This window comes from Ursus arctos, unplaced genomic scaffold (genome assembly GCF_023065955.2).
Source record: "Ursus arctos isolate Adak ecotype North America unplaced genomic scaffold, UrsArc2.0 scaffold_8, whole genome shotgun sequence".
Lineage (NCBI taxonomy): Eukaryota > Metazoa > Chordata > Mammalia > Carnivora > Ursidae > Ursus > Ursus arctos.
Window position 1 is genome coordinate 49226299 of NW_026623100.1, and position 22675 is coordinate 49248973.

General features: G+C 52.5%; 1 protein-coding gene across 4 annotated transcripts in view; it reads left to right on the forward strand.

The window, feature by feature from the left end:
* The first annotated feature begins 447 nt into the window (after positions 1–447).
* Positions 448–22675, forward strand: part of PAX8 (paired box 8) — a 55620-nt gene continuing 33392 nt past the window's right edge. For all 4 annotated transcript variants that reach the window (XM_057309335.1, XM_057309337.1, XM_057309336.1 and 1 more), the window contains exons 1-2: positions 448–529; positions 876–983. In XM_057309335.1, coding sequence (XP_057165318.1) covers positions 959–983 — 25 coding nt within the window. In that variant the 5' untranslated portion in view covers positions 448–529; positions 876–958. The remainder of the gene's footprint in view (positions 530–875; positions 984–22675) is intronic.

Below are 22675 nucleotides of genomic sequence, written 5' to 3' on the forward strand. Positions count from 1 at the left end.
ACCTTAAGAAACAGGCTTAAAAACAAAAGTTCCCTCCTATAAAAGAAAAGGCTGCTTCCCCAGAGCAGAGCAGGGGGTGAGAGAAGGGATGCAAGGGGTGGCAGAGAAACCGTGTCTCTCACTTCTGGTGGTCAGTGACCCCAGGAGGACCCGGAGACCCTCATCCTCAGGCTCTGAGGCCTCGCTCTCCCACTCCTCCAATTTTTCCAGGCCTGCTTAGGTAGGGCTCAGCTGCCTGCCTCTCCTCTCTCCGCTGGAAACAGAAGCTCCAGCGAATGTTTCTAACTCCTGAGTCCACTCAGCCATGTCCCCCTTGCAAAATCCTCCCCTTCCCGCACCCCCCTGCACCCAGCCAGCCAATCCGCGGCCTGCCAGCCTCTCCAGACCCATCTCTCAGGGCCCTGGCGGGATAAAACCGGTCGGCGATGCCGGGTGGATGGGAACAAACTTCAGAACAAGGACAGACGCAGGGCCCAGGGTACCCTCGTGGGCTGACCCGGGCAGTGAGGGCCTGCGGCCGGCTGGCCAGGTATGCTGCCCAGGGGTTGGCTGAAAGCTGACTGGGGGACAGCGGTGATTCGAGAAGGGAAAGGGGCCCAGGGGGCCTGGCAGCCTTTCCCCTCCTAAGTTAAACTGGATAAGGCTGGGGCAACGGAGGAAGAGGGCATCCGGGCTGGAGTATGGGGCTTCCTCAGAGGACCCCCAATCCCGGATCCTCCGGGCAAACGTGTGTTAGCCAGGCCCAGGTGGGCCACCCTTCGCCTAAAAATCCTCCGACTCCTGCCACGTGATGAGAGCCTAAGGGATAGGGCCCGGGGAGAAGGCATAAGACAGGGGACATCGAATCTCATGCCCCTTCCCCTGGGTCTGTGCAGGGCAGCGGCGTGGCGGCGGACGCGGCGGGGACCTGCGTGAGGAAGCCTTGAGCCCTCGGCGGGCTGCGAGCGACTCCCCGGCGATGCCTCACAACTCCATCAGATCCGGTAAGGACGCGGCGTTGCGGGGACCCCGGAGCCCCCGCAGCCCCCGCAGCCCCCGCGTCGCCGTGCGTCCGTGCGTGCGCTCCGGTCGGTGGGGCTGGGGAGCTTACGCTCCGGGCTTGTGGGACCCACCTGCGCGGGGACGCAGCTGGGGGAGCTTCTGGCCTAGCTCTCCTCTGCGTCTCGCCGTTCTCAGGCCCCAAGGTCCCCCTCGGCCCGGCGAGCCGCCCTCTCCAGGCCTTGGTTTCTGCGGACCACACGGAGCGGTGAGGAGCTCTCCGTGCGGGTCAGAGGGGTGTCCCTCGCGCCCCACCCCCGTCTTGCATGTCCCATGAGAGAGGACATTCTGCGCCTCTCAGGCCCTGGGCCGCTCCCGACCTCTAAGCCCTCATGCCCGGGTGCACGCAGCTCTTGCCCCTGGCTACCCCAGCGGGACCGTGAGCCCCGGGCACCCCTCAAGCCAGCGGGAAAGAAGCCCGTGGTCCTGGGCCCAGGGGGCCTCTGAGTGCTCTCGGCTGCTCTCGACTCCTTGGCGAGCCTGGGGCAGGCGGCGAGCGGCGCGCGGGGCGTCCGGCCTGCGAGCACTGGGCTGCCCGCGGGGCCGAACCCCCCTCCCCAGTGGTGACCCGGCCCAGGGCCTTCCAAAGCGCTCGGGGTCCCTGGCCGAGGCGCCTGTTCTTCCCCGCCTCCCGACCCAGGCCGGGGTTGTGTGGGTCGGGGGAGGTATTACGGGTCGGGGCCAGCGGGCGCGGTGGGCACGGTGGGCGCGGTGGGCACGGCCGCCCCGGCGCGCAGCAAGTGTGGACAGCGGGCAGAGGCGCGGCCCGGCCCGCGGTGATGGATGGAGCCGGGCAGGCCGCGGGGAAGGCGATTTATGGGGCCAGGGCGCAACGCTATCGATTTGGGCCGGCGAAGTGAGAGGAAATCAATATTTCAGATGAATTCTCGGCGAATATGAAGTCCCGCTCGGCAAACGGGACATTTGTTATAATAAGCAGGGTCGGATCGGGCGCGGCGCGCGGCTGAGATCTCTATTTAGCCGAGAGCGCCACGAGTCCGAGCTTCGCCGCGCAGTCTCGGGTCCGGGAGCCGAGGCTCTACAACTAGGGGTGCGGGGGATCCCCGCGAGGCGCCGGAAGGTTGTGCCTTCTGGCTTGCTCTAGGGTGGGAGACGGAGTCAGCAGTACGCTGTCTCCCCACCCCGGTCCGCCTAGGAGAGCGCTGCCCCAGCCGTCACGGCCGCCTCTGCGGGCGCGGGGCCGCTTTCGGGGCGCAGAGTAGAGACCTCGCGGCCCTTCCCGGGAGCGGCGGGGTCGGCAGGCCAGGGAACCGAGCGGACCTGCCTGGCACCTCCTACGCGGCCGCGCTGCGGTGCCGCGCGCGCTCCTTGACCACTTTCTGAAGCCGGGACCAGGTTTTAACCCCTCGGTCATTAGCCACACCGGGGTACAATACCGGACGTCTGCCCTGCCTCGGGATCAGGACGGTCTCCGAGGCGGAACGCTCAGCGCTTAGTGCCCCATCGTACAACAGCCTGGTCCGGGCCAATTCCCTTCGGTTCCCGATTTCATCTCTACCCCCCCCCCCCCCCGCCCGCAGTCCGACCTTCCCCTGACCTTTCAGGCGATGGTAGGAGTGGGTGCCCTGGGACCTCGAATTTACCTTGTTGAACCAGACCCCTTTCCCTCTGTTGCTGCTAGAAATAAGACGAGGTCACGGTCCCTTGGGTTGGCTTGATTTTGTTTTCGCTACTTATTTTCATTCTAGAAGCACTCATTAGAATAAATGGGGATAAAAGAAGGAAAGGGGGGGGGGAGACACCATTTATTTTTACTTTATTTTTAATCAGCAACAGGCCCAGAAGATGAGAGGCCGATTCCCCACTGGCTCAGATGCAAATTGTCCTTGGGTTTGGGGAGAGAGCCGTCCACTCCATGGCAGGGCCAGGACAGAGGTATTTTTCCGTTTAAGGAAGGCAGAGGGACTACTTCTAAACCTTCCCCCAAACAAAGAAAGAAATAAAGCAGCAAGGAGGGAAAATGAGCCTTTCTCCTTTCGTTTAATTTATGCTAATAAAACAGAAGAAAACTGCCTAAAACACAGATCAAACATTTCAAGGCTATCCCATTTCTTTTCTAAATTCTCTCAGGAAAACCTGAGCCAGAGACCTCCGTCTATCTAGTCAGTTTACTTAACACCGTTGCCTGTATTTAAAGATAAATTCAGAAGCTGACTCCGGTTTTTAGAAGCCCGTATCTCTCAGGTTTTAGCAGCTTCCCTCTTTTCCCCAGGCACTTCCATTCCTGAGTTCGCCTTTGCCTGGAAAGCTTCCATTTACGTTTTCTCTGGAGCAGAATCCCGGGGCGCAGCCGGCCACGGGGCTTTTCGCGGGACCGAGGCCCAGCGCACCGTTTCCAAAAACCCCGAGAAGCCCGAGAAAAGTTTCCTGCGTGGCCTCTGCCCACCGGGCCAGCCGGCCAGCCGCTGCAGCTCGCCCTGCACTGACTCACTCTCTCGGCTGATCTTGCTTTGAAGAGAGGTCTTAATTTTTTTTTCTACGAGCTTTCTTCTGAAGGGCCGTGGAGAGCGCATAGGGAGTTATTCTGATGCGCTGGTCAGCAATGGGCTGAACGTTCTGTAAAATCTACCGGAAATTTTGTAGCATCAGGGAACAAAGATCCTTTAAAGCAAAAACCATTTTTTTTAATGTTTAAAGATAAATGCCACACAAATATTAAAATGAAAATAATACTGTACCAGTGAGGAAGAGAGTTTAGTAAAAGCAAGCAGGTTGTCATTAAAAGTTATGCGTCATAACTTGCAGCAACCCTCTTCCCCAGCTACTGAGAAAAGGTTATTCAAGTGGCCAAATGAGACTGCAGATCAAGGAGGAACATGTCTCTAACTTCCTAGATCTGAGATGCAAAGCCCTATTCCCTCCTCTTGGTTTAAGAAAGGAGGAAAGGGGACCAAATGCATTCGGGAAGGATCTATTCTCTTCCCAGGTTTCTTGCCTGGGTTTAAAACAAGGTCTCCGGATGGGAAACAGTCTCAAGGAACATAAAGAGGTATTGGGGTTCCTCAATTCATCTTTGTTTCAAGATGGTCCATCCTCCCACCCTCTTCAATGCAAGTTAATTAGGAGATAATTTAGCTACCTTGTGAATTAGTTTTAAGATAAGTATCTTTTCAAGCTTTGTCACTTTAATTGCTCCACTGATTGATAAGAAGTAATTATTTCTAATTGACACTTTTTTGATGTCTATTGGAAGCATTTATTTGGGACGTTTTTGGGGGTGGAAGAAAAGTTAATTAATTTTATCTGTCTATACCCAAAAAGACTCTGTCTAATTTTGCTGAAGAGGACAAAGGAAGTGAAGGAAAACAAAACAAAAAATCAGTCTCATGAAATTTTAATTATTGCAATATTTTTATTCAAAGGAGATCATCCACTAATACAATAATATATCAAAACATTCTACTTATGGCTTCAAATCTTCAAATTTTAACGGGGTACATGTTTCCTGGGTATATATTTTTCCCTGGATCTACTCACAACCCCTTTATATGCTGACTTCATTTTGGAGGTTACTATGCTTTGCAATTAATTTTTGTGAAAAGTAAAATCAATAGAACTCAGTATGCTCAGAATAAATGGCATCATTTTCGTAAGAGCTAATTGTAAGAAAGATTCACTAATCATCATCCCTGTTCTGTAATTATTGATAGAGTTGGGTATGAAGGTGAAACTTTACTTCGGTGACATGCCTTTTCGTACTTAAACCTCGGAGTAAACAGTTTAATCATTCACATCCTCCAGAATATGTTACTGTGAAAGAGAAAGAAGGGGCAGAATAAAGAGCAAAAGAAAGACCCTGAAAGGAGGCAATGGGGGAGGGGTAGGAGAGAGAGAGAGGGAGAAGGTGGCTGGAGAGAATAAAAATGAAAGAACTTATTGCAGAAGGGAAGGTGGCCAGGTGCACGGGACCTTTGTCATTCAATATAAGAAAATGCAAATTCTACTTCAAAACACATCCTTTTGAACACGGATCTCTACCACAGCCCCTAAGCAGCCCCTAAACACCACTGGAACCTCCCCACTTTTTTATGCATGAAAAGAGGCAGGATTTTCAGGAGCCAGCTGGTCTGGCTCTTGGGTGTCTAGGTATCAAAAGTCTTGATTTGGTGTCCATAAAAAGGAAGCAAGAAAATACGCGCTGTGCTCTGGGAGCTTGTAAAGAGATTTGAGTGTTGTTTATTTTTATTATTAAAGCCCCTGCGATCTTCATTCCCAGCTCTATGCCCACAGTCTTCCCACAGATAGACTTGTGACTCACTGACAGGAGAACGTTTCCACACAAACCCAAAGTGGAGACACATACTTGCACACACTCATGCACGCCTGAAATGAGAAAAGCACAATCAGACGAGATGCGCTCCTGCCAGGTTAATTTCAGCCAGTGCCTTTTTCATTTATGTATAAAATCTTGTCTGCTTTTAATGATGTTTCTCCCAGATTACGTGGAGCTGCAAGAACGAGGAAACATTTTAAATGAAAAAAGAAATTTAAGACGTACAAACAGCAGATAATATCACATACCAATCTCACTATTAGTGAAACTGAAAAAAAATATATAAATAATGCAAAAAAAATCAGCAAGGGAGAGTTTAGTAATGGAAAATTCCCCTGCAATTAAATGAAACAGTAATTTAGTAGAGATATGCCTGAATGAATTAGCATTTATTAATTGGTTCTCATAAAAACAATTTGTGTGTGTGTGTTGGGGGGGATATTTCAAGTATTTGTTTTTCATAGGTAAAGTTCCTCAAATATTCCTACGAAATTATGTAGTGATCATATTCTATTTTGTGAAAAATCCCAATTTTCTCACTGGTGAATTTCACCTGCGCACAAAGAACGTGGGGTGAGGGAGATGAGTCCTTTTCAATCAGAATGAAGCGGGTCCCCTCTTTTCTTGGGACATTTCCAAGTGTGAAACCAACGGGAAACCCATTGGCAGGGTCTGTTATGCTTAGGAATATCCAAACCTGGACTCCCAGGTGACCCGTCCCCTCTGGGGCACGACTAACTGAGGCAGAGGAGCCTGCTTGGTGGCTCTGCCCCCCTCTCCGCACGCAGCCCGCTCCAGCATCCTCGCCAGCTCGCCAGCTCGGGCAGGAACTGCAGTTTGTAATCTCAGCGAGGAGCTTGCTAGGGTTGACTGGTGCATGGATGTGTTTACTTTCTCTCGCCACAGTTGGTCTGTCTTCAGTTCTAAGCATTTTAAAGCTGCTCTATTTATCAGTCCGAGAGGTGCCGAGTTCTCAGTTGCGCTGAGAAAGCTTTGAGCTCTGTGGTTCTGAGTACACAAGGAGCCAAAAGATAAAATAAACAATTTTGTTTAAGGGGGAAAAAAAAGGTGATTATAAAAGGAGAGGGCAGGAGAATGCACCCCTATTCAAGACTGTAGTTGGCTTTTGTTTAGTTGAAACTTGGGGAACGGCTGAGTCACTGGCCCCCACTGACCCCCACACCCTTCGGAGATAGGACGTGAGGATGTAAAACATCCTATAAAAAGAGGAGAATGCACCCCCATACTCAGAGTTCTTTGGGGGAGTGATTCTTTTCTGGACTCAGACTGGAACACTATAGCCAGGGTTCTTTTGGAGAAAGAGCTAGAAGACATTCTGCCTGGGAGGTATCTGCAGTGACTGTTGATGTTTCTGTTTGGGCGAAGGAATAGAGAACAGCCGTCCAGGGGTCTCCTGGTTCCTGAAAGCTCCACTATCCCAGGCCAATCCCAGGTCATTCAGTCGGTGATCAGTGACTCAGTGATGAAATCTCTGGGTAGGGGTGGGTGGACAGAGGTGTCCCCTCTTCCTTATTTATCTGTGGTCAGGGCACTTTTAAGCGGATCTTTGAGGGTCATAACTATTTCCTTGGGTCCAGAGTTAGGGTTGACAAGACTGTTTGGGTTTTTTGAAAGCCTCTCTAGATCTCTCCCTTGGCCGGGTGGGGACACAGCAAGCAAATGTCTCTTACATGGGCCATGGGTCAGAAAAATCTTTCCAGGAAGTCTTCTATTTCAAACCTACAATTCATGTCACTGAGTCTGGGCTTTACCCTGACTGGGGCTCCTTCCCCAGGAATGGGGTTGAGCAGGAACCAGCATCTCCTTACTGAGGTGTGTCCAAGATCAAGGGGAGGGAGGTTCAGGGTGCTCCTGCAGGGATCGGTGGATTCTGTCTCTGTGTCCATTCCTCAGGATCCCTCCCTAGTCCTGAATGCCGAATTAGATGCCAAGTCTTGCTAAGGCTCGGTGCAGCCAGCCCCACGGCTGCTCCAGTCTGCCAATGCCACTTTTCTAGTTAAGAAAGAGGAACAATACACAAAGAACTCAGCACACCCCGGCCCTTAGTGAGCCCTCAGTAAATGAAAGCTGTCTTCCTCCCTCTGCGGGCTCTTATTGGGATGGTATTCCACTGGAAAGGGCACATCATCCTCTAATTTAATTCCCAGGACTCTACCAGGCAGGTATTGTTTTTGACATTTTTGCAGAAGAGAAGGAAACGGATGCTAAGAAAGGCTGATCTGACGCCTACCTTCCTTGCCCCTGCCCCCCTTCCCGAAGTCCAGCTCATCCAAGTTCCCTGGAGCATTGGATGGTTCACACCTGCAGCTCTGCTGGGAACTTGATGAGAGGACACGAGGGCCTGTACCGACAGCAATAGTGACAGCGACAGGCAGGGCCTTCAGTCTGTCAGCTTCTTCTCCTCATCAGGGGCCCTAACTGTCCCGCTCATTAGAATAGGTCCCTTTTCAGTGCAGTTCTCGGTCTTCCCATCTGCGCAATGGGAGAAGTGGTACCTAGCAAGATGTCCTTCCTGGAGGTCACTGTGAGGAGGAAGGAAATGATCAGCCACTGGGAAAGGCAGAGAGAGGGGGCTTTCTTTCAATACCTGCCCCCAAGGCTGCCATGTTTCACCTGCACCAAAAAAGGGGGACAGCTATCCTCCGGTACCTCAGTTTATCGTAGGCCAGCCAGGAACTTAGTCCCTTGGCATCTCCAAACCACCCTTGGCCTGCCTAGCTGGGTCCATTTCAGGGATTAAGGAGTCGGTGGGTGTGATGAAAGTTTCAGAGTTACCGGGAAGACCCGTCCACAAAGTCAGGGGACACCGCCCAGTCCATGGGCAGCCACTTGAGGTGCCGGATCTCATTTGCCCGAGTTTAGGTTCATTCCTTCTGCTGCTTCCTCGGGGTACCTCTCACTCGGGTTCAAAACCAAATCGTCTGCTTCTTCAGAGCCTCCTCCGTGGTTCAGTGTGTAACGTTAGCTGGGAAGGGCTTTAATTTGAACGTTTGCACTCTTTGCCGTGAGAGTAGCTGCCCAGCTTCCGAGCTGGTTGCATTTCTCCGATGGAAACCCATCTGTAGTTTAAGCGGAGAGACCGAGAAAAAAAAACCCACAAAAAAACACATTTTTTTCTCTCCCTTCTTTTAACTGTTGTCTTTCTTCTCTTGTCTTCAGCCACAATGCTCATCAGTTTTTCTTTTGCACGTGTTCTCCTAAGTGGCCTTGGAGTGACCTGAGTAGTTAGTGCTAATTAGTCCCCTGGGACATATTGTCGCTGTCAGACCAGCACAGCAGAGAGGTCGGGGAGCTGGTTGGGTGACGCATCTAAGAAACAGCTTAATCTGCTGTCATCATGTGAACTGCATGTTTGCACACCCAGGGTCCTCTGTGTGCATTGCATTTTTTATCCCTCAGCCTCTCTAGGAGGACAGCAGAACTATTATTCCTAGAATAAACTCCGGGGCCAGGAGGTGTCAGGAGGGTGAAGGATTTTGCAGTCACTGGGAAGCCAGAGCCATGTGAACCTCCCCGTCCCCACACGCAGCAGGAGGGGCTATGCCTTGGAGGCTTTGCCTGCGGCGGACCTTGCTGTTTTCTCCCTGCGTGACCTTAGGCAAGTCAGTTGTCTCTCTGGGTTTGAATTCCCTCACGTGTATGAAATACGAAGATGTTGCAGGGCTTCTAGAAAGTACTGAAGGTATGACCAGTATCCCCACCTGGCACATAGCAGCTACTCAAGAATTTTTTTTGTCCTGCTCCCTACACTGGTCACCAGGGAGGAGAGTCCAAAAATTCTCCAGGGCAGATGGCCAAATGTTACATTGTCTTAGTATTTCCTGTGAAACTCTCCATGAGTAACTTGCAACCCAGCATCGAAACTTTGTTCCAGTTAAAACTCAGGACAGGTCTTTTAAGTATTCCAAGAGGACAAAACAATAGGCCTACCGCCTACGAGTGTTGGATTAAGTGAAAGGACCCATGGGAAGGGCTGGCTCGGACCCCCTGGCCACTAGCAGCTGCTATTGCAGCCCACTTGCAAAATGATTCCTTACTTTATTGTACCAGAAAACCCAGTCATAGGGGAAACACTAGAATGAGCTATCCGTGGACTTTACGTTGGAATCCAGAACATTCTAGGGCTTTAGTAAAATGTAGGGTCTTAGAGGACAGGTGCGTGGAAGTGGATATGTAGCTATGCTGGGCATGTAGTAAGAGGGGACCACACGAACACATGTCTTGGGACTTGTTCTTAATTGCCATAAAACCATACAATTATTTTTTTAATTCACTAATCTCTCTTTCTCTCTCCCTCCCTCCACCCTACCTCCATCTATGTTTTCCTACTTTGAATAATAATAATCCAGCATTGTCATGACGGCAAACCCTGGTTGACATTTAAAATTAGCTGAGCACCCAATCACTGACTACCGCTCCGTTTCTGTCTTATGTCACACGGAGATCGTCCTCGAGGGCTGTCCAAATGGAGGTGGCAGGAATGGGGCAACCTCTTGCCAGGTCCTTGGGCATCTGGCTGTGACTTGGAGGTGGGAACAGGGGCAGGAATGAGGATGGGAGAGAGAGTGTTAGGGCAGGAGAGGTCCTGGAGTCAAGCTAGGAGCCAGCTGGAACCTGAGGGTCAGCAGTGTAATTCAATGTCACAAGCCCTCGTGGTGGGCCACCCGCCATGTGCAGGACGTCGCGCCAGCGATGGTGGCATGCACTGCCCCCGTGGTCAAGGTAAATGACGGGTGAGCGGCACCCTCTCGGGGCAGGCCACTGGAGTCTTGGGATTCCCTGTCGAGGGGACAGACCCACAGCACCGGGAAGGCAGTTAATCAGACCAGACAATTCAGTGGCGGGTCAGGGACTGAAAACTAACAACCCGGGTGGTGGGAACAGCAGAGGTCCTCTATCTCCCCACAGCCACTCCAGCCCAACCACGTCGTTGCCGGCAACAGGTAAAGCTCATCTGGCCTTCAGGAGTCTAGGGGTCCTTGGAGCGCTTGTTCCGGAGAAGCAGCACGTGGGCCTATGTGGGCTCAGCCAGCTCCGTGGGGGTCTACACTGGGGCTCCGGAGTGGAGTGCCGAGCTGGCTCGGGGCAAGATGTTGCCGATCTCTAGGGGCAAATGCCACAGAGAGGTGCCCATGTGTGCTGAATCAAAACGCTGGCCGGACACTTCTGACGCACATCCCCCACACCTGCAGAGATGTGCGGACTTTATAGGATTTCCCTCCCAGGCCCCCCCAACTCCTTGCCAGTGAGACAAGGAGCAGGTCCTTCCGGTCCTCATATTCTGTGATGACATGACAACGCCCTGCACCAGGAAGATCCCCAGCCCCCCAAGCTTCCCCTCTCCTGCTGGCCACAGAGCTGTCTGGACAGGTGCCCGGACCTCAGGGCTCACCCTTGGGCAGCTGAGCCCTGCTCTCAAGCACCCTGCCGGCAGTGACACGGTTGCTGTCCTGATTTGCTCACACTTGCGTCGCTGGCTGGCTGGGTCCTGTTGGCTGGAAGGCATCCATCTCCCTGGGAGACCTGAGGCCGGGAGCCTGCCGTGCCCCTGCCCACACTGCTCTCTGTCCCCACCTCCCTGGAAGTCACTGTCTGTACCGCAGGCAAGGACGCAATTGTGTGCAGCCTTCTATTGTTTGCAGACCATTTTGTGTGTGTTTGCAGACCCACCCCATGTAGATGGTGCCCGTCTTGAGGCCAGGGAGCCTATCTTTCCCCAGGGGAGTACCGAAGGGGCTGGCGTTGGGGGTTTTGAGTCGCATTCAACCACTTACACGCAGAAAAGTAGATGCGTGGTTCCTGCCTCGCGGGCTGCTGTGAGGACGGGCTGACCTCGGGCTTGTGAAGCACTCGGTCGGGGGCTCCCCCCACCCAGGTATCCTCCACCAGCCCAGCTCAGATGCCACCTCCCCCTAAAGCCTTCCCTCCTTTCCAGCTCCCCAGGCCCCCCAGCACTTTATTTTTATGGTATGTTTGACAGTCCACTTTGTAAAGGAGTATTTCTCTCTGTGGCTTTTGCCCTTCTAGATCTGGGCAACCTGAACTCCCGCGACACTGGGGACCTCACACAGCAGCTCTCTAGGGTTTTGTTATACCAAATATCTACCCGGACCTGAAGTTGGTCAAGGCCAGCAGGGGTTCCCAGGTGAAGCCCTGTTGCCACATTTTCCTGTCAAGGAAACTGAGACTCAGAGGGGCTTGTGTCTTGCCCGGACCCCCCGGGCTTAATGGTACAGCAGGGGCTCCGTGCTTACAACCAGGACTCTGTGACACCGGGCTGCCTTCAGAGGGTGCTGGGGTAGAGTGAGGGCAGACTCAAGTGCAGGGAGTGCTGGCTGCGGCCTGTTCTGAGTGAGCACTGACCCAGGGAACCGGGAATCGGGGCCTCCCACACCTGCTCACAGGGAGTGCTGAAGCCCAGGGAGAGGCACCGACACACGCGGACACACAAATGTGCACATATACACAACACACACACTCCCATACATACAAACACACAGAGCCACACACATACACACTCACTTACACACCCAACCAGGGTTGGGACTAGGGCGAGGCAGGAAGGCATCGGAGGGCAAAATTTAAGGAAGCGCTCACTCTCGGGCTCATGCAAGGGTAAGGCTGGCCCTGAGAGGGAGTGCCTCCTTAAATTTTGTACCTGGGCGCCAGGCTGTCCTGCCCTAGTCCCCTGTACATGGTGGACACACCCACACAGACAGTTACACCCACACTCATATACACATGGGTGACTTATGCTCACACACGTACGTACAGTACTTACCCTGTTGCACATAGAAACACTAGGAAGAAGCCTTTACAAAGTGCATGTGTGTGCAGAACACTGCCCTAGGTCTGTGCGTGATAAAAAAGAAGGCCAAGGAAGCCCCTACTCTCAGAGACCCCCAGAGATCCAGCCAGGAAGACACAGGTGCAATTTCCCAGTCCCGATCGAGTCCATACTGTTGAGAAGCACCACTAATCGACACAGTAGAGAAAGTGGGGTCCAAGGTATCTGAGGAATCTGCTCTGTGTTGTGGGTCAACTCGGATCAATTTAAGCATGAGGTCACTGGCCTGTGATCTCCTTGTTCTTGCAACCTACGGTTTGAAGTCTGAGCAGAGGAACTCCAGGTCCAGCCATGCCCTCCTCCCTGGGGCCCCACTGAAGTTATAGGACAGAGGTGTCATGGGGGCCCTACAAACCTCATTTGGTTTCAAATGAGACCGAAAGACAGTCATTCACATGGGCCACTCGCTGGACCAGTGTCAGAGCCACTAGCAATGTTCCATCTCTGGGGTCCATGGTGGCTCTTCCCAGATGAGGACACCATCACCAAGCAGGCAAGCAACAGCAGCAGGGCTTGCTTATTCTAGAATCTGACCTCTCGGTCCCCTGAGGATGGCAACACTGAGGGCAGGTGGCTGAGGGCTGTCACTGGTGGGCTCCTTCCTCTGCTCAGACCATGAGAATGTCTTGTCTTGTCTAATCTTTCACCCCTGCTCAGAATTCCCCGGCAGCTCTGCCCCCTGAGCCCCTCGGTCCTCAGCCTGCAGCTTTACGAGCACACATGGTCCCGATCACAAAAACGTTCAGGGACCACTGAGTATGCACCGCAATCTCGTGGACGCACAAGGCTTGCCGCAGCACCTGCGTGAACTGATTATTACACAGAATATGGTGTCATCATGAATGCTTTGTACATTTGATCAACAAATATTTGTATAACCTTCATAAATCAGCGATTCTCAGACAATGTTTCCCCGCAGAGCAGGCAGACACGCTCACGGATATAATGAGACCAAGCAATAGTGGCAGGAGAAAGTGCGTTTGCGGACAAACCACCTTCAAGTTCAAGGTGTAATTTTTTTTTTTTTTTTTTTTTTGGTCTATTTAATGGCCACTACCTTGTACATTCCTTAGGATCTCGGATCGGTAGAGCAGCACGTTACACGTTTCGCTGTGTGGAGCTTGCCGTTGGGCGACACTCTCGGTGGAAGTGTGTGTGGTGCCCGTTCTCCTGCCAAGTGTCAGAATAGCTAGGGCTGATGTGAGGCTGGAGTTGGCTGATGTCCACCCGGTGTGCATAGCACCCCACTTCTGTGACATGGTGAGATGCACCTGCCTGCGTCAGAAGGCACCGCAGAGAATCTGCATTTGCCGCCATCCAGGGACGAGCCCCGTCCCTGGGCCCCCACCTCTCTCACCTCTACCTTCTCAACAAGCCGCCTGCTTTCCAGGCACGTGGCATCTAGCTTGCGTGTGTTGGTCATTTAAGGGACCCGGGGATTGTGGCAGAGGAAGCATGCCTGCCCACACAACTTGTACAAGTTGCCCCCACACACACACACCCCGTCTCGCTCTGAGCGGCTCTGGAGCATACTTAGGGCCAAGACACCTCTCCTGGGGATTTCCTCCAAAGACCCTGTCCCCCCTACACTTTCTATCCCAGCCACCTGTCTTAGCTCAGGCTGTTAAAACACAGCGCTGGGGTGCCTGGGGGACTCGTCGGTTAAGCCTGACTCTTGATTTTGGCTCAGGTCACGACCTCAGGGTTGTGGGATCAAGCCCTGCATTGGGCTGTGCACTCAGTGCGGAGTCCGCTTGTCCCTCTCCCCTCTGCACCCCCACTCTCCTCTCTCAAATAAAATCTTTTTTAAGAAAACGTACCCAATGCCACACACCGGGTGGCTTAAACAACAGACATTTATTCCTCACTGTTCTGGAGGCTGAGGCTGAGATCAGAGCGCCAGCATGGTCAAGTCTGGTGAGGGCGCCCTTCCTGGCTTGTGGAGGGGCCTTCACGCTGTGTTCTCATGGGGTTTTTCCTCGGTGCATGTGCCTGGGGAGAGAGCGATCTGGTGTCTCTTCTTATAAGAACCAGCATTTTATAATTATAAGCACTGTCCCCATCATGAGGGCCCACCCTCATGACCTCATCTAACCCTAATAACCTCCCAAAGGCCCCCCCTCCAAATACCATCACACTGGGGATTAGGGCTTCAATATATGAATTTGAGGGACACCAACATTTAACCCACGACATCAGCCATAGAAATCATCATTTATTTTTCTCCTGGGGTGCATAGACCATTTGGTCCGCTATCCAGAGATGCTTCTGTTCCCAGCCCTCTAGTGCCCTGAGACGGACCTGTCTCCTCTCTTTCTGGCCTATTTCTCTCCTAAGTGCATGCCCCGCTGGGTCCCTATGCCTGGATCTCCTGAGGTTTTACTCCAGCTCCTCTAGAAGCATCTGGGGTCCCTCTGCTCTCTGTCTCTGACTCCCCCCGCATGCCAGAACTTGCCTGGCAGTGCCCTGGGCGGGTCTCCGACTCTACCCCACCCCCACCCCAGCCCCATGCTTAGTTACTCCAGGGTCCTATGACATACTCTCACCCTCTCGCCAGTCATCCATCCCTTGGCCACATAAGCCTTGAACTCTAACTCCAAATTGTTTCAAAGGACATTCGTACTCTAACATTCAGTTTAATAAGTAAACACTACAGAGCCCTTCAGCATGGCAGATGTGGAGCTCGACTTTGGAGTTGCAGAACTCAGGAGACCTCTGCCTTCATGCTGACGTTTTAGAGAGAATGGAAACAAATTGGACTTTTAGCCACAAGCAAAGAGAGAAAGGAAAGGCTTAGTCCAGATAGACACAAAATGCCGAGCTAGTGAGGGCGGGAGGGGTGCGGGGCTGTGATCGTGGGCAGGGTGGGAGCCTACTCTGAGGCAGGGGCAGGATTCCAGCAGGGGACTCTAGAAGGAGCAGCGGGAGCAGAGATGTGGAGTGCTCGGGGTGTGTGCAGCTCCAGGGGCCAGAGTCAGCTCTGGGCAAAGGGTGCAGCAATGGGACGTCAGGTGGGATTCAGACAAACGATAGGGAGCTTTGAGCAGAGAGGCCAGGCTAAGGCGTCGATACCAACCCTGCCATCAGGAAGCCTGGGTCAAGTGCACTCGGTGTTTGGGAGTGTTTCACTCACTGTGCCTGAAAACTTCCATCCTCTCCTGGCTTGACGTCACACTTCCCTTGTCGTTGATTTTCATATTCCCTTTAGCTCTCTTGCTAGCGTCACATACCAATTTTATCCTCTTTGAGCTTCGTGGTATTTTGATTAAGGGGAACAGCCTGGCAGTAATCTGTGATGGCTAGATGATTCACGTTATTAAAATGCTCTGATTTCTCTCTTTTCCCACCCCTGTTCCACAGAATCTTAGCCTGGTGATTTTCCAGAAGAATCTTAGAGTCCCGTTTGCATGTCCTTTTAATCCAATCATTAACAGGCATTTGTGGGCAAACCGCTGGTGTACAATTCGAGAACATTCTAACCCACCTCCCTGACGCTGTTTTCCACCACTTCCACATGCAAACCCATGTTCCAGCCAACTGGTCTCTGTTTCCAAAACACACTGGGTACAGTCCCACCTCTGCACCTTGGCCCGTGCAATGGCAGCTGCCTGGAGCATATCCCTACTCCCACCCTTTCGACAAAGCTCTGCCCAAGTTCCACTTCCCTAATCAGGCCCTTTCTGCTCCCCTCAGCCTTTGTGACCGTCCCTCTGACTCCCCGCTGCACTCACCTCTGAGCTAGGCAAGAGTGAGAACTCTTCATTCTCTCTACATCCCCAGCACTTGGACATAAAATCCTATATTAAATGAGGGCTCCACAAGTGCCCGTGATGGTGGTTTTGACATAATTCTCCAATAGCATGTTTTACTGTTTTGCTAGTTGACCTAACTCGTCTAGTTGAGCTTTGGGGAATAAAGTCTTCCCCACATGAAGCCCACTTGGTCCTTTCACGTGATACTGCGATAGTCACTGTCCAATTTTCTTTATAATAAGGGGGTGCTATGCGACTGAGGACATAAGGAATTGTAGCCTTTTGGGGAAACCTGATGCAGCCGTTGAGGCCTGAGCTGCCCCACCAGGACACCTCCCCGGTCCTGAGGCACCTTGCTGGCCTAGGCCCAGCTGCGGGGTGGGAAGGTTGGGCAGCAGTGACCACTGGGAGTAGCAAACATTGGCAGGCTGGCCAAGACTGACCCAGCAGGGGTCCTTCCTCGTGGACGCTGGGCATCAGCTCAGCAGGGTGGATGGCCAGATTCAGGGCTGTCTGTGAGGACCAATGCTTACAAGAATTGAATTCCCCAAACTCAGCTGGTACATAGCAGATATATGCTAGATGCATAATACATATTTGCTAAATGAAACAACCATTTTAAAATTTGCTTTGTACAAGTGTTTCTCAAGTGTGGTCTTCACTCCAGCGTCAGAAACTTCTAGGGCTCTCTGACTCGATGTAGGCCCTGGAGTCTGTACCCGTCACAAGTGCCCAGTGATTCTGCTATGGATCCGCACTGGAGAACCACAGATCTAGAGTCGGCCCAGCAAGGCCCAGCCAGAGGTCTCTCACATGTGGAGACTCACGCCAGCCTGCTGGGGAGACAGCCCTTCTTCCTGTAGAGAAGACTTGCCTCTCCGAGAATTCCCCTCTGGCTGTGGGCAAGAGTAGACCCGACACACATACAGTCTCAGGTCTGCTCTTAACTGGCTGTGCAGCAGCCAATTAACATTCCAAGCTGGTCTTCATCTAGAAAGTGGGCTCGACATGCTAGACTCACCTTTCTCACAGAGTTATGAAAATTCGTTCCTGGTACAATCAAGGCCCAATTGATATTTGTTGAATTTAATTAAATTTAAGAATCACTTACCTGTCAGCACTTTAAAAGGGCTCTGTAAATGTTAAGTGAGTCCATAACCAACCTTTAGACTGAATCTAGAAAGTTCTTGAAAGGAGGAGAAGCCTGGAAGTCCTGGTTGACTTGGGGGGGCCCCAGCCTGGCTGGGCAAGAGTGATTGACACCTACATGGAAGCTTTGCTAAGCTGCTGTGTTGACATTCTTGCGTGAAAGAAGAACTTGCCACATGATAGAAGGATCAGGAATGGAGACCAAGATGGTGGCTCTGTAGGAATGACAGTGATGTCAAGAGAAGCAGGTACACACAGAGAGGGTCAGATGTTAGAAAGTGCTCTCTGCTTGACTGAGCCTGCCTTAGACTGGAAAGTTACTTGGAGGGGCAGCCAAATATCCCAGGACAGTAGCCCAAAGAGGCCTCCCCAAGCCTGCTGGATCCAGTTCAGAGCTAGAACCCTGTTGACCTGTGCATTAGCTTGCTGGGGCTGCCCTGGGCAGGGGTGGGGGAGGCTGAAATCACAGAAAGTTACTGTCTCACAGCTCTGGAGGCTGGAAGTCTGAGATCAAGAGTTTGGCAGGGTTGGTTCCTTCAGAGGGCTTTGCGGGGGAATCTGTTTCCCACGCCCCTCCCCCAGCTTCTGGTGGTTTGCTGGCCATCTTTGGTGTTCCTTGGCTTGTGGCAACCTAACTCCAGTCTTGCATCACATTCTCCCTGTGTCATCCCTAGGTGTCCAAATTCCCTTTTCTTAAGGAGGCAGCCACATCGGATTGGGGCCCACCCTGATCACCTCATCTTGATCATTTACAAAGACCCTATTTCCAAATGAGGTCACATTCTGAGGTACTGTGAGTTAGGACTTCAACATATGAGTTTTGAGGGGACACAACTCAGTGCATAACGATCTGAGTGTTACATGTTGTTGGTCTGGGTCAGTCCCCCACCCAGCCCTGAATGGACCCTTAGCTGCTTTAGGTCCAAGTGGCACCCACTGTAGAAGCCTCTGTTGGGACTGACAGAACAAGAGGAGAAGCCAGTAAGGGTTCTGTAGAGCCTTTCTTGTTGTGCCCACCCCAGTGTTCCCACAGAGGAAGGGACTCCACTTCCCAAGCCCAGAACCCACAGAACAGAGCCCCCAGTCTGGGTTCACCACATAAGCAAATAAAAATGACAAGCAAACAAGCTGGTAAGAGGAGCAGAAATCTTTTTAGGGTGTGCCTTGGTTCAGAACACATTCTGCCCAATCCCCACAACTTTCTTCCTCCTCTGTCTGCTAAGATGGCCCCAGCCAAGATGGTGCTCAGGTCCCAAGGGGTCTCCTGGAATGCAGAATGAACAGGGATTCAGGTCAGAAAATGTGAGTCTTGGTGATGCCATGAAGTGAGTCTGTGACATTAGATGGGTCGCCTCCCCTTCCTGGCCAAGGACACTCTAGAAGGGCCCACAACTCTGGCACTAAACAGGATACTGTGCATGGCCACCTCCATACTCAGTCAGAGTGTCTCGCTGCCATCATGCAGGTCACGTGGCAGCCCAGGGGGTCCACTATGTGCCACTCTCCCTCAACTTGCTACAGGTGGCCTCAGGGCCACCCCCCGCGTAGTCTCCTGTGTGGAAAAGTTGCCCAAGGTCCCCCCACAGAGCTCTCTCTGCCCCCGAGGGCCATCTGGAGTTGCAGCTGTTGGACTGGGAGGACAGTAAAGATCATCAGCTGCTTTCAGACCAGACGAGGAAACTGAGGTACAAACAGGCAAGGTCACAGAGTGGGTGGAACCAGGGTCTCAGCACGGAAACCATAACCTGCAGCCTGAGTTTATGCCCATCTGTGCCTTGCTGGCTCCTTATGCAGCAGTGAGTGTGGCTTTTAGAGTGTGTAATCCACTTGGCTACGGTGCTGGGTGCTGGGGAACCAGCCATCGTCAGGTGTGGAAACCACAGACATGCAGTTTTGTCACAGATTTTGCTCGGTGTGTCAGGCTCAGAAAAACGGTTCCTCCTCATTTGTTCCTACCTGTTTCGCTCCTCAGGACGGCCAGACCTCCTTTCTTCCCCCTCACACCCCAGCCCTGAGGGTTCTGCACCTCACACACACAGACACACAGACACATACACACGCACACGCCCAGACACACCACCTTTCTAACTGCCTCAAGTTCAGGCCAAACACCCTTTCCAGCCACCTCGGTGCTGAGCAAGTCCATCACCTCTTATCTTAGGTAAGATCTCAGTAGCCTAGAATCCCAGTTAGAGAGACTCTCAGAGGTCATTGAGTTCAACTTTCCAGGTGAGGCAAGATTTCCCTCTTCTCTTCTGTACGTGATTTCACTTCCGTTCAGGATGCCCTCATGCCTCTGGCCTCTCAGGGCCTGCAGGTACCCCACCTGCCGACTGCTGCTTTCTTCCCTTTCCCCCTCCCACCATGTTCTCCCTGCCCCTCCAGGGGCCCCTCTAGCCACCTCCCCACTCTCTCCCTCCCCATCTCTGGGTGATTTTTAAATCAGTGTCCACAAAACCCACATTTCTAACATTATAACTCTGAGCTAGAGAACCTAGCATAGAACCTATAACGTTCCATAACATACGTCATCAGGAAGTGAGTTATGGAGGACTCACACACACACACACACACACACGCACACGTACCCCCACCCCCACCACCATAGGTATTCCACAGGCTCGTCAAAAGAACTGAAGGAGATAGTGCGTGTGAATGGATTTTAAAATTTTAAGGTTCTATAATGTGTCAGGGATTATTAACTTGTAAGTTTCTCAAGGGCAAGAACTGTGTCTTCTATTCAGAAACATCTCCCCCCCCACACCCAGCCTGGAATGTTATTAGACATAGAGGGGGTACTCATTGAACTGAAATCTAACAAACTGAAAATTGCTTTAATATAGACCCATATTTTAAAAAACAGCATTAATATCCACAGGCCTCTGACCCCAGGGAAGGTGCAGTGATTTGTGGGGCTGCTGGGCTTCTAAGTATGTGCCCAGGGGGTGCTGGCATTGCCGCCACCTCGTGTGCCCCTCTCCCCCCAGAGGCAGAGGCCCCGGCCTCTTCCACTGCAGCCCCTCCACCGTGGCATGCGGGGTCAGGAGTCTAGAGGTATCTAAGCTCAGTGGGAAGGAGCCGAGAAGAATGACCTCTAGGAAACCATCCGGCCAACACTAGAAAGATCCACTGCAGTCTCTGACCAGAAGTTCATGTTTAATCAATTAATTAATGCTTTCAATAAATATTTATTGGCCATCGACTGAGTGGGTATAAACTCGAGGCAATCAACAGAGGAACTTCTAAAAAATACAGATTCGGGGACACCTGCCAAGGGACTCTGGTTGCACTGATGGGAGGTAGAAAGCTTCCAAAGGCCCCAGGTGATTCCAGGATGCAGCCGGGGCGGGAGCATGGCTGTCCCCATGCAAGGCAATCTCCCGTGGCCAGGCACAACATCTGCCTGCACGGAGCTAGCCATCTAGGGGGCAGGCGAAGCATCGACCCTGAGAGAGGCCTTAATAATAAGACTCAGATGGAGGGCCATGGACAGAGGCAATCAGGGAAGGGAGAAGGTAGGGGAGAGCAAAGGTGCCTGAGAGCTGGCCCAGGGAGGCTTCTATTTTGGGGACCTCGAAGGCCAGAGTATGAGGTGCAGAGTAGCCATTCCAAAGCCACATCGTCAGAGAGGAGGCTTGACCCCTTCAGGAAGAGGAGGGAATGTGTCTCTAGTCAGAGAAACATGGAAGGAGGGGAAACGGTGCGCAACCTTAATCACAGGGAGAAAGTGGCCCATCCAACAGTTGGGTCTACCGATATCATTTATAGAGCTGAGAAAGCTTGCAGAGGCCTCCAGAAATCTTTGAGACAGCCCCGGAGGGGAACCTAGCCAGGGAATCCTGAGGCTTGGTGGCCCTTCAGGACAGAAGAGCCTGTGTTCTCCCCCTCGCCTCCCACTCGCCGGCCCCTGAGCTCACCAGGCGTCCAGACTGGCCTCAGGACAGGGCAGGGCCTCACGTCCAGTGGGACTTTTTTCGGGAAACGTAGAGGTCTGTTTACATTTAGAGCAGCTCCACCCCTGGAAATCCACGCACTGGGGCCCTTCCTGGGAGGGAGGTGACAGGGTTAATCTAAGGGCTGGGGGAGGCGGAGAAAGGCCTTGAAACACACAGTGAAGCCAACCAGATTAATAGAGGAAGAGAGAGGGGGGTAGACCATTAGGAAGACAAAGAGAAAATCATGCTGGAGCAATAGAAAGGGAAATCTAATATCAACTAGGGAAAAATAAATGGAGATTAGGGCAAACAAATTAGCTTTAATGGGTTCAATGCTAATACAAGAATAACAGCCGAGCTGCGAATGCCTTTGAGGGGAAGATGGGATAAAGAACCTGAGCAGTCATGCAGGCAATAAAGATGGTGTGGGGAGGGGGCCGGCCAGAGGCGCAGAGGCAGAGAGGAGGGAGGGCTGGGGGTGAAGGGGTAGGGGGAGAGGTGGCCCTGGGAGGGCTCTGCCATCTTGGACGGGACCCGGGGCACTGGGGCAGGGAAGGGGCTGGGAGACCTGAGAATGGGAGGCGCAGGGGTCATCAGTGAGGACTAGAAATGGAGACGAATGAGGCAATTGGAAGGGGAAGAGACGGAGGGCAGAAGAATGAAACCCGGAGCCGGGACAGACTGGGCACAAAGTTGGGGGGGGGCGTGCAGAGTGCAGGAGAATGAACCAACATGCGGGGGGGGGGGGGGAGAAACGAATTCGGTGAGTACTCTGACTGAAGAAAACCATAGAAAAGGCAAGATTAGGCCTCAACAAAATGCACACCTGGGGAGGACCCCCAAGTGGGTTTGGTAGGGGACATGGTGAAGACACAGTCGCTCTGAGACAAGGGGCTGACTGTCCTGCTGCCAGGGGTGGTGCCCGGCGAGGACACGGCTGAGAGGTACATGGGGGCCCTAAGCCCGAGTCTCACTTCTGCCCCCTTGTAATGTGTGGCCTTGGGCAAGTCATCTGCTTTCCTGTAAAGTGGGGACAACGGGCTCCCCACCACTGAGGGCTGTTAGGAGGACTAATGAAAGCTGCGTTTAGAGCATTCAGCCCACCATGCTGACTCTCGGTGTTGTTCCTCAGCTTTGACTCACGGGGAAAGAGGCCGAATCCTGAAAATAGCCCTTGTTCCTTTCCTCCTTCCCCTCTTTCCTCTTCTTTAAGTCCAACACTGTCAAGGTATCTGCCAAACGTGGTTTTTTCCCAGCTAGAGACTAATCCAGAGGAAACCTCTTTATCCACCCTTTGTCTCCCTCCCTCCACCCCTCCCAGCCCTCTCTCTCTCTGTTGAGGACAAAAGAATAGGGCTAAGCCCTCCCACCCTCTGGGCTCATGGAAGGAAGAGCTTCCAAGGGAGCCAGATTTCTTATCCCATTGTTTCAGGGGCCTCTGGGGACCCTCAGATTTGCCAGAAATTTAGGTTGAGAGAAGTTGGGAGCTGGCGCCTGTCCTCATGGCCTCAACCTGGAGACCTCGTGGGCCACATTAAAGTGTGGGCAGGCCCCACAAGAGGGACAGAGCCCAGCACAGCAGAAGGAAAAAAATCAACAAGAGCAAGTCCAAGAATCAGTGAAGAGCCAGCCACCTATA